This window comes from Leopardus geoffroyi, chromosome B3 (assembly GCF_018350155.1).
Source record: "Leopardus geoffroyi isolate Oge1 chromosome B3, O.geoffroyi_Oge1_pat1.0, whole genome shotgun sequence".
Classification (NCBI taxonomy): Eukaryota; Metazoa; Chordata; class Mammalia; order Carnivora; family Felidae; genus Leopardus; species Leopardus geoffroyi.
The window spans coordinates 110,889,055-110,900,185 of NC_059337.1; the positions used below are offsets into that span (position 1 = coordinate 110,889,055).

At 41.7% G+C, this 11,131-nt stretch overlaps 1 protein-coding gene across 1 annotated transcript; it reads left to right on the plus strand.

Moving 5' to 3' along the window:
- Nucleotides 1-848: 848 nt before the first annotated feature.
- Nucleotides 849-9,807, plus strand: AKAP5 (A-kinase anchoring protein 5). The gene is made up of 2 exons (XM_045451230.1): nucleotides 849-1,448; nucleotides 3,931-9,807. Exon 2 carries the CDS (start codon nucleotides 4,191-4,193, stop codon nucleotides 5,478-5,480), a length of 1,290 nt encoding a protein of 429 aa, XP_045307186.1. The 5' UTR covers nucleotides 849-1,448; nucleotides 3,931-4,190; the 3' UTR covers nucleotides 5,481-9,807.
- The last annotated feature ends 1,324 nt before the right edge of the window (nucleotides 9,808-11,131 follow it).

Genomic DNA, 11,131 nt, shown 5'->3' on the forward strand with positions numbered 1-11,131 from the left:
GTAAGTTTAAGACCCCGACAACTTAGATTCGGCTTTGCTGTTGGGTCCTCGTGTTTCTTTCTTAAGTCTCAGTGAGAGCTACAGAGTCTCACAAAGGTAAAACGTATTTCTGGAAGAACATCCAAAAGCAGATGCCAGATTTATTTCCGTGAAGATCGGAATCCTGTCAAAGAATGGAGGTAGTAAGTACAAGCGCTGTTTGGTAATTCTTTGCTCCGCCTGAGCAGGTTCTTCATCTGGACGGTGTCCCGGGGAGGGCCCCTGAGGAGCCCAGAACTGTAACCCCGGGAGGACCTCACTGCTGGAACTCCCAGGAATGCCCGGGTAGGTACTGGTAATCCTGAAGCCCTCACACCTAAGCCCTCACAGCAACACCTCATTGGTTAATGAAACGATGCGCTAAGTGTACAAATAAATGCTTGCGGTGTGTTTCACTACGCTAGTAACCGGTTTAGACGAAGACCCAGAAAACGTATGAAAATACACAACCTAGCCATCCAGTCAGGAAGGAGGGTAGATGTTGCCTGTGCCCTTTGCTCTGATTGGGACTGGAATCGTGAGGAAAGCAATCTCCTGATCCCCACTCCCGCTTAATCGAGAGGGACAAGATTAAGCAGACATTGTGAATACGTAAGGTATAAAAGATGGATGGGGCTGGGTCCCTGTGCCCTGACCTCCTCCGCACACAGATTGTATCACCTCCACCTGGCCCCCTAGACTAGGGAGATTAGGGTCTGTCTAGGTCTTGGGCCTCAGAGTCCGTTTGGCAATGAACCATAATAACACCGTTGCACCCAAAGCCACTCCTAGGATAGCTGGTTTGTGTGTGTGTGTGTGTGTGTGTGTGTGTGTTTCGTTCTGTTTTTTTTTTGTTTTTTTTTTTTTTTTTGGTCTCATTTCATATACGTAATTTTCTCTCCAAACGAGCTCTCACCGTGCACAGTTTTGAATCCTTTCAAAATGTATCTGCTGTGTCTTTAAATATTTGGTGTGTCGAGGGGGCTTCGATGGCAGTGCCCATAATTTAAAACCAGATTTTGCTACTTTGCATCTCAGGAGGTGCGGGGCTCACTCCCCCTGTCCCCACCCCATCTGCGGGTGGTCCCCCGCCCCGGGCCGGACGGGGTCGCGCGGCGGGAACTCGCGCTGGGGCTCGAAGCGCGTGGTGCGCTCCCACGCGGCGGGGGGGGGGTGAGCCTCTCGCAGGCCGCGCCCCCGCCCCCGCCCGCTCTGGCCCCGCCCCGCGCCCGCCCGCCCTCCCGGCGCGCATTGGAGCCGCGGGCTGTCGCTCCCCGCTCTCTGGGGAGGGGGCGCCGCGGGCTGCGGTCCCACTGCAGAGGGTTGTGCACTGCGGGTACGACCGAGGCTTCCCGGCCTCCTGGGTGCCCGGCCCCGCGAGCCGCCCCCTGACCTCGGCAGCAGGGTCGCCGGGGACCCCCGCGCCCTCGGTAAGTGAGGGACGGCGAGGGGGTGGCAGGGAAGGGGGTCTGGGCCAGGGTCAGGTCCTCTGGCCGCCCGCGCGGCGGGGTGGGCGCCCACAACCGGGGCCCCCGAGGTGGCCGGGGTAAGAACCGGGAGGGTCGTCCGTCCGCCCGCATCTCCAGCCAGCGGCCACCCTGGTCAGCTGTGCCCACCCGCCCTCTCCGCGTTACAGCTCGTCCTGGCAGCAGGGGTTGCGGGGACCGCTTGCCCTTCCTTACCCTCATTTGAGAGGAACGTGATTTGGGGCCCCTGGCCATTCTGTTTGTGCAGACAGCCTGAAGCTGGGCTATCTGTTCCACGCCCCCGGCACTTTCCTTTTTGAGTTCTTTATCGTGCGCTCCAGCACCTGCCACCAGGCGCGTCCAGCCGAACGAGCCGCCTTCCTCCGGAGGCAGCTTGGTGGTCCGCATCCGGCCCTGGGAGAGAGATTCGCAGCTTTCCTCGCAGGGGCTTGCTCTTTTCCTCCGGGCTTCTCTGCTCAAGGGGGAAAGGGGCGTTAGACATGAGACTCGGTCAGGAAATGACAACAGGGACTTTAAGATTGCTGTGGCGGCAAGAGTACCCTGCTGGCTAAGGAGGAATCATCTGCAGACTAACACTCTTCAAAGTTTTAAGGTCTTCCGATTGTATTTTCCCCATTTCGGTTAGGTTTTTGGGGAATTTATTTCTATTGTGATATCCATTCAAGTGAGCTTCTCAGGCAGTTGTCTTTGGGCAATCCAGGGCAATTTCAAACCCTTCAGTCTTAAACATGGTCTAATTTCAATATTTCTATTAGTTACACATTCTCTGGCTGGTAAACACTCAGGTGCTGAGAACTGCGAGACAGGAGAAGACTTAAAGATAGAGCTATAATCAGCTGTGATTCTGGAGCGTATGGAAGCATCATTTGAGAAGGGACACCTACAATGTTCATATTTTAGTTCCCGCGCTGTTCTGGGATGATCTTGTCCTTCCATCAGGGGCATCCAGTATGGAACTCCAACCTAAGGAAATACTTAGATCATAAACTGATTTGCAGAGTTCCAGTTCCTCTTCTGGTTCATAGAATCAAGAGCTGCCCAAATAAACCTACAATGCTGAAGGATTTACATAAAAATAGTACAAGGAAAGAGTCCCTTTGCTTATTTTAGGACTTCGATCAACAAAAATTGGTACAACTCTTGTTGAGATCATCCCCTCACATCTTTGTTCATTGGTCACGCTATTCTGTGGATTAATTTTATATTTATATGTAACCAATCAGTTTGCCAATCACATAGCTTAGCGATTATCTTTGGCTCCTTAATTAGTTCCAGAACCAAGAAAACAAAATATAAGGAATTTCAGAAGCTTGATTTTAAAATAACACGAACCCAGTCTAGTCTTGGTTCAATTATGAGTTCATGGGCTGTGTTATGGTTAAATAACCATAAGTTAAATTTAAGCAATGAAAACATTTTTGACTAGTGAATCTAGTGCAGATTAGTATCTCCAAATAATTCATTTTCCTGATAAAACTCTATTGCGCACTTTCAGAGCTTGGATTCAACCAAAGATTACCTACTAGCTGTGGAATCTCGGGCAAGTTGCTTAACTCTGTGCCTCAGTTTCTTCCTCTGCAGATAGTGATACCAGCACCTACTCACTTCATAATGTTGTGGGGAAGATTAGAGATGTATGTAAACGTGCTTAGCCTTTCCTAAGGCACAAATGCTGCTCAATAAATGTTAGTGCTTATTGTCATTCACTCTTACTGACCTTTGGCTATGTGCTCATTATGGAAAACTTTTGAACAGTAGATACTTAGGGAAAAAAATGTCAAAATCATACAACTACATTTAAGAGTGGTGAATGACAGTGATGTTAAACTTCCTGAAAGTATGTATGAAAAGTAGCACCTCCCTGACAGAACATACATTTTTAGAACAGAAACCTTACGGTAGAATGGAAAGAACATTGGAGAGGCAAAGTCTTCAGTTCTAACTCTGGCTATGACCTTGTCTAACTGTATGGCTTTCAGCAGTCCAACCACCCACTCTGGAGCTCGATTTCTTCATCTGGCTGGGCTTGAAAAATCTCTAAGATCCTTTGCAGCTGCAGAATTCTTTACTGCATGTAATAAAAATTACCCTAGCTTGCTTATCACCTTGCCTTTCATTGTTTTGTTAATGTTTGTTTTGTTAACTTGGAATTGAGTCATAAACATTCGTAAAGACAGCGCAATGAAAGAATTGGTATCAGATTTGCAAATAATCCAAGATGAAGTTTTAAGAAAGAGAGTAGAGGAAAATAGATTCACATGGAAATCTTTTTGATATTTTAATTCTCCAGTTATATCAGTAAGTTATTCTGTGGGAAACGTGCCTGGTAGAATCATATACGTTCGACGGAAATCTAGGAAATTGTTTTCCTAGAAAGCAATAGGCTGATGGTGAAATAAAATGCCACTCTCTTTTCTCTCATCAGGTTGATCCTTAAATAAAATAAAAATCTATCCCGTAAAGGGCTTTCATGAAGAAATTAAAGAGAGGAAATTACAAGTAATAGAGAAACTAGGAGTTGTACACTGGAGAAGCCACCTAAAATAACTGGAATAAGACAAAAAGAGTGAATGCATCTGGAAGAAATTTTACTTAGTATGGTATTTTTGCCCACTTTTTGGTCATAAAGGCCGCTAAGGAAGAAAGAATATAGTTTTCTAGAGAAAGAACGAGTGTAATGTAAAAATGGAAGCCACAGTTTCTGAAATTCAAGTCGAAAGCAAGGATGAGAAGAGACCAGCAGAAGTCAGTCCTCAAGACGAGCGGCAGGAGGAAAAAGCATCAGTGCTTTGCTTCAAGAGAAGAAAGAAAGCAGCCAAAGAGATGAAGCCCAAAGCTAGCTCTAAAGCTGCTGGTGCAGCAAGAACGGGTCCCCCAGAGGCGGGAGCTTCTGATCAGCCCCAGGCCCCAGTGGGGGCCTGGGCGTCGATCAAACGTCTTGTAACACACAGGAAAAGGTCAGAAGCTTCAAAGCAGCAAAAGCCCTTTGAGGCTAAAGTGCAACCTGAAATCAGTGCTGAGGATGCTGATCTTTCTAGGAAAAAGGCAAAATCCAGACTCAAGATTCCCTGCATAAAATTCTCCAAAGGAGAGAAAAGAAGTAATCATTCCAAAATTATAGAAGACTCCGACTGCAGCCTCAGAGTCCAGGGAGAGGCTGAACGTTTGGATACGGAAGCTCCAACCCAATCCGATGAGCAGGCAACCACGCCCAAGTTGCCCCAGGATGTGAGTAAAGCTGTCTCACAGAAAGGAGGCGATGAGGTCTGTGAGCCAAATGGGAGCCACAGCACAACGGCACCTGGGGAAAAAGTGATTGCAGTAGAACTTGGGTTAGACACGGGGCATTCTGCCATTCACACAGGAACTCTAGTCATTGAACGAGATACTGAAACAACTGAGGAAAAACAAAGCGTTCAACCCCAGCAAGCAAGCCCCCTTGAACCTTCAGAAACACAACAGCAACCCCCTTTGGTTTCTGATGTCCCTCCCTCACCTGCAGTCCCAGATCAGCAAATTGTGGAAGAAGCCAAAAGCAATATCCTAGAAAGTGGACCAAATTGGAAACAGCACGAAAGTGGAGAGATTGTTGCTGAAGAGAGTGAGCCAAAAGATACTGAACTGAGCCAGGAATCAGAGCTTAGAGGAAATGAGGTCACTGCAGAGAAACCAAAACCAGAAGAAAGCAAAAGAATGGAGCCAATTGCTATTATTATTACAGACACTGAAATCAGTGAATTTGATGTTAAGAAATCTAAAAATGTCCCTAAGCAATTCTTAATTTCAATTGAAAACGAGCAAATAGGGGTTTTTGCTAATGATAGTGGTTTTGAGGGTAGAACTTCAGAACAATACGAAACACTCTTAAAAGAAACGGCTTCTTCTCTTGTCAAGAATGCTATTCAGTTGTCTATAGAACAGCTGATTAATGAAATGGCCTCTGATGATAATAAAATAAACAATCTTCTGCAGTGACTTAATTTCCAAATCATGGGAGGAAAAGAAAAAAAGCTTAATGCTGAATTATTTTACATACTTGCGGCATTTCTTTTTCAGTAACAAATGAGGGATTTATCATCTGTGGAATTTAAAGGTACAGTTCCAATCCAGAAGTGCTAAAGAATTACGTTTATAAAACCCTTTCTCCCCCTGAGATGTAGTCACTTCTGGATCAGAGGAAGCCCATACAGATTGCAATGCACGGTGACATACAGGGAGGTGTGAAAATGACATGTGGAGATTGGGGTACTTGGGGGAAGGAAGCTGTATTAATTGAGCACTTATGGGATGACATAAACTCTTTACTGTTCTCTGATGTCACAAAGCCTGGTTTCCCTTTGATAGTTCGATCCTGTGTATAGGTTAACATCACATTCGATTTTCAAAACTTCCCCCCCCCCCCCCGCCACAGTGCACTTTTATGTTTAAAGTGGTGAAGAAGGTGAGCTATTTTTGTCAATGTGTGATTTATAGTTGTTACACTCATAGGCAGTAGTCTTACCTCAAAAAAATATTGCCTTTTCTTAGTTTCAGCAGAATGTGCATATTTGAATTAAACATGAGTGTTTTTCTAGTCCTGCTTAAATACTGTCCACAAGCCATTCACAATTTACTGCAGACAGACAAATAATTATCAAGTGCAAAGGTGTAGAAACAGGCAGGGCATCTTCGCTCTCCATCTTCTGCCTCCAGCAGACCTGTATAAATCCATTTCTGCATGGGGTCGTCTACTGAAAAGCTTAAAAACAAAACCTGAAAAGCTAAGCAACAGCAACAGCAGCAACAAAAAGTGAGATCATTGTTTTCCATCCAGGGGAAGGCAAACTGCCCGAGTAACAAATGATCACAGATAACATAGGATTCATCTTGCAGGATTGCTTCTCTAGAGCCCGTATTCATCAACCTCTCCTCAAAGAGGGAACGTGAATTCAAAGCCTGCCTGGCAGTGAAAGTACTAGGAAATCATAATAATAATAACCTGGTGAAAATATTGTCCATTCTTGACCAAGAAGGAGCCAAGTACATAGTTGAATAGAAAAAGTAAAAAGTTACTGCTAAAGCACATTGTATTTTAAATGTCAGTATTCTCTCATTGTGCCTCTGTGTCGAGATACCAGTAACAAACATTTTACATGGATTTTGAAAAATAACTTTTTCATCAGTATTTCCAGTCCAGCTAATCCCTTACAGAAAAAAAAATGAACTTAATGTAACCATAAGGGCTTATTTGCATTTTATTCGGTTATTTAAATCATCGATCTCATTAATAATTACCATATTTTTTGAAAAAGTCATTACATTTCAATCTTTCCTTGTGTGAAATGGCCATAATACTACAATACACTTCCCTACCTCACAGGTAAAGGTTCAAACTGTAGAGTCCCCCACTGTCGAAGTGGCGGCATTACTCTGGAAGTGGATGAAGTATGAAGAGCTCTCCATTTGAGTTGTAAGGTATTTGTTAAAGAATACTTGTACATTCTTGGGGAAAAGAGTGTACATTGGATGACTGGAAATGATCTAGGTGACTTCCAGCATTATTACGTATAGAAAGTATGTGCTAATTTGTCCTATAGAACCTTCTTTGTTTCTTGCTGTGAGTGCATCTTGAGACCTCTGGCAGAAAAACCTAATCTGACTTTGGAACTGAACCAAATAATGGATATTATTAGCAAGATTCTTTCCTGAGGTGCAAAATTATCCCCCCAGACTTTCCTACCTTCATGCCTATAACCTTGGGACCAGAAACCCACAAAAATCCTTCAATTTAGCAATGTGAGCGTGGATTTTCAAAACACATGACCCAAGAAATGAATTTCTTTTAGTGTACAATTTTTAAACATTTAAAAAAGACTGCTAAGTCATTCTCCCTAAAACTACTCTTTTTCATTCACTCTCTGTGGTGCTAATGGACTTGGATGGCTACCAGCAAATATCAGATCATATTTAAAAGTGAACAGTTGTTAAAAACCTGATCAAAGTTGGTGCATTTTAACTGTTTTGAAGAATCCTGTCTTCATTTACTGCCAGGATGGCTCAAGCCAATATACTTGCATTGTAAACTTTTTAGTAATCTCTCATGAATGAGCACACAGCACAGCACTTACCAGTGATTGAAAATATTTTGGAAGGCTTAGGCATATTTGTTTGGGAGTTTTAAAAACAGATACAAGATAAATATGTGTAATTATTTTTGTTAAAATAGCACTTTCTCTAGTCCTAGGTTTCTACCTTTTTTTTCCCCCACTATGGTTTGATATATATTTTTGGTTAGAATGTATTATAATGGATTGTTTCTGTGGTAAGATGTGTAACTCCACTTGCATTCATCTGAATTGGTTTTTCCTTAATCTTTCCTACTGAGAATATCTGGGGAGTTAAATAAATAGGATTCCAGTTTGAAAAAGGAATCCAGAAATTAATTGGTCTCCATCTAAATATACCTGCCACATGGCCAAATCCTATTAAAAGGAATTCTAAGGTGATCCAAACTGTATTGTTGTAGACACAAGCAGGAGTCACATAACTTGGAAGTCTCTTATAAAATATGTTTCATTTCAATAGTGTTTATTTTAAGCAATTCGACCTTATATGCGAGACATTAAGTGAATTTAAGTAGGTTCCTATTCAATTCATATCCATTTGACATGATTAAAATGATCATTTAAAAGGCAATTCAATGACACTACATTAATTTTCACTTAAATGTGCTGTGGTATAAATGCTGCTTTTAATGAACACTTATTAATTAGTTGGGATTCAGTTTGTCTTTGAGTTTAGGATTTTACAAGGTGGGTTGGTTTATTGGATGCTTGTTAATTTTTTCGGCACATTATCTTCCCCCTTCTAAGAGTCCAGTATTATTCACTTCACTTTACAACCCAGTGAATATGAAAACCCTCTTCTATTTTCTCTAGCACTATTCACTTAACATTTTCTCAAAGTACTTTATAGGGTATAAAAATAGTACTGGGTAATATCTAAGTGAAGGTAGCAGAAAACAAAAGAACTTTCAAACAGAAATTATGTTCCCTGCCTCCTCCTCCACCTCAAAGAATAATAAGCATGTGGCACAAATGGAGTTCTTCAGAAAAGCTGTCTGCATAATTTTCTTTCAAGGCAATTTCAAGGCATTTGACAGCACGAAGTTTGTGATGATCTTAATTGGTCTACTATTTAGTGGAGTCTGAGAAACTCTGATTTATTTCTGAGAGATTATCTTATTTCACGAGTATCTGTGAAAAGCCTTACTGCTAAAGGCCATTAGTCATGGGAGGGCACCAGTCAAATCTGGCTTTTGCATGCAATCCAGAGTTAACTTCATAAATGTTTAACTTCAAGTTGCCTTATTTTTTATAGTTATGAGTTCATTTGTGGGGGTGGGGGGTTTCCAGCAGAATTTTTAAAATAATTGTTAGGCTTTAGAACCCCATTGTTTGGAAAGATCCTTTTAATCTCAACTTTATTCAGATATGTAAAGTCTTTCTAATTTCATCTGATACTCAATACATCAGGGGTTGACTTTTCTGCCTGCCATTTCTGAAAAAAAAATTTTTTTTAAGTCCTCATTTATGGTTTCAGGTTCTTTAGGTTCAAATTCCTATGATGTTTCATCCTGTAACATAAAGTTTCTTATTATGCAGAATTCAGTCAATAGTACATTTTATGATACATTTTTGAAAAAAAGTTCTTGCAATCCTTATTTAGTTACAAAAATTAAACAGAAGGAAGCTCCATGAAATTTAGATGTCCTGATTAAATTCAGTTTGGTTCAACATGTGTTGGGTATAACATATGCCCAACACTGTTTGGTGAAGAAGACGGGCTCCCAGCCCTCCAAGAGCTCAAGCCAGGCAACAGCAACCACAGGAACTGGGGCAGGGATTAGGGCAAAGAGCCACAGGCAATGCAGCACCATGAGTGCCATAGAGGGGAGAATAAAAAGACACTGGTTAATTTGCCCAGTGTGGGGAGGTGGTCATCTAAATACAGGGACAGTTTGAAAGCATTCAGTTTCTAAATAGTTACACAGTTATATTCATTATGATTTGTGAACAGGTGCAGAAAAAAGCCTGCATAATGTTACATATTTATAGTAGTTCTTTGTCTGTAAAAATGTTAAGTGGATGAGCTATTATGAAAGTAAAATTTCCATTTTGTATTTCTCATTAAAATTAGTACTATAGGACTGTGGATCAGATGCTAATATTAAAGAAATACTCTGTAGAAAAAAGGTTTTAACCTGAATTAATATATGTACTGACTATTAATATAGAATAAATGTTATATTGGCTCATGTTTATTTTATTTACCTAAATATTTTAAGAAAAATGTGGTATATTATATTTATTTCCTAAAAGTATAAAGATCACACTGATGAAAACTATTGAGTTAACATTACCAAGAGTTCTACTTTGCTAGTTGGGTGTCGGACAGATTTTACAATGATCCGCCCAAAAGAGCTCACCTGCAGGGGCTCCTTGGTGGCTCACAGTTGGTTAAGCGGTTAAGCGTCTGACTCTTGGTTTCAGCTCAGGTCATGATCTCACAGTTCATGTGTTCGAGCCCTGTATCAGGCTCCGTGCTGATAGTGTGGAACCTGCTTGGGATTTTCTCTCTCTCTCTGACCCTTCCCTGCTCATATGTTCTATAAATACAGAAACGATCAAACAAACTTAAAAAAGATTCCACCTACAGCAAAGAAAAACACAAACACCTCAAACTTGAATTCAATATCAGCGAACTATCCATCTAAAGGGCATTTCTGACTTTGATGCGATCCATAAATTTGGCAAAAAAGTCCACTTGTTTTCACCATCTCCTGCTATACTCATTAGTTGTTTTTCTACATTATATTAACCTAATAATTATTAGTAATCTTTATGGTTTTCCAAATAATTAAGCAATCTTGATATGAAAATGCTTAAATTATGCAGATGTTGCTGCTAAAGCTGGGTGTTTCACAAGTTCTGTGTTTACAGGCACTGATTTTATTTCCCTAACATTGACAACCCTGTTTTTTCTTAAGCACAGCACAATGGTAATTATTGGACTTCTATTACAGATTGTCTTTTCTAAATCTCGGGACCAGTTTAAAGTCGATTGTGTCTGGGGCACCTGGCTGGCTCAGTCAGTAGAGCATGTGACTCTTGATCTCAGGGCTGTGAGTTTGAGTCCCACGTTGGGTGTAGAGGTTACTTAAAAAAGAAAATAGAGTGGATAGCGTCCTAAAACCAAAACGTGTGCCGAAGTAAAATGTCTTACTAGTGAACAGACCCCGTATATAGGGTATTTCTGCAGGATTTAAAAATTCTTATTAAATCACAATTCTGTTGTAAAAGAAAGATACACCACCTTTTGCAAGACTTGTTTTCACAGGCAATCCCGTGAATCGTTTTTTAGACCCACCATTACTGCTGAAGTCTGGAGTGAGTTCCTACTTTCCCCACCCTCCCCCCGAGAAGCTTGAGATCATGAGGGGTTGAGTTTCTGAGAGTGAGTACAGACAGTCCCCAACTTAGGTTGTTCAACTAATGATTTTTTTACTTCATTGGGACAGTGAGGGCCAAGGGCTTTTTTCTTTTTTTTTAAGTAGGCTTCACACCCGACATGGAGCCCAACACGGG

Coding starts and splice junctions, on each gene's coding strand:
- AKAP5 (XM_045451230.1), top strand. CDS start 4,191: ATGGAAGCCACAGTTTCTGAAATTCAAGTCGAAAGCAAGGATGAGAAG.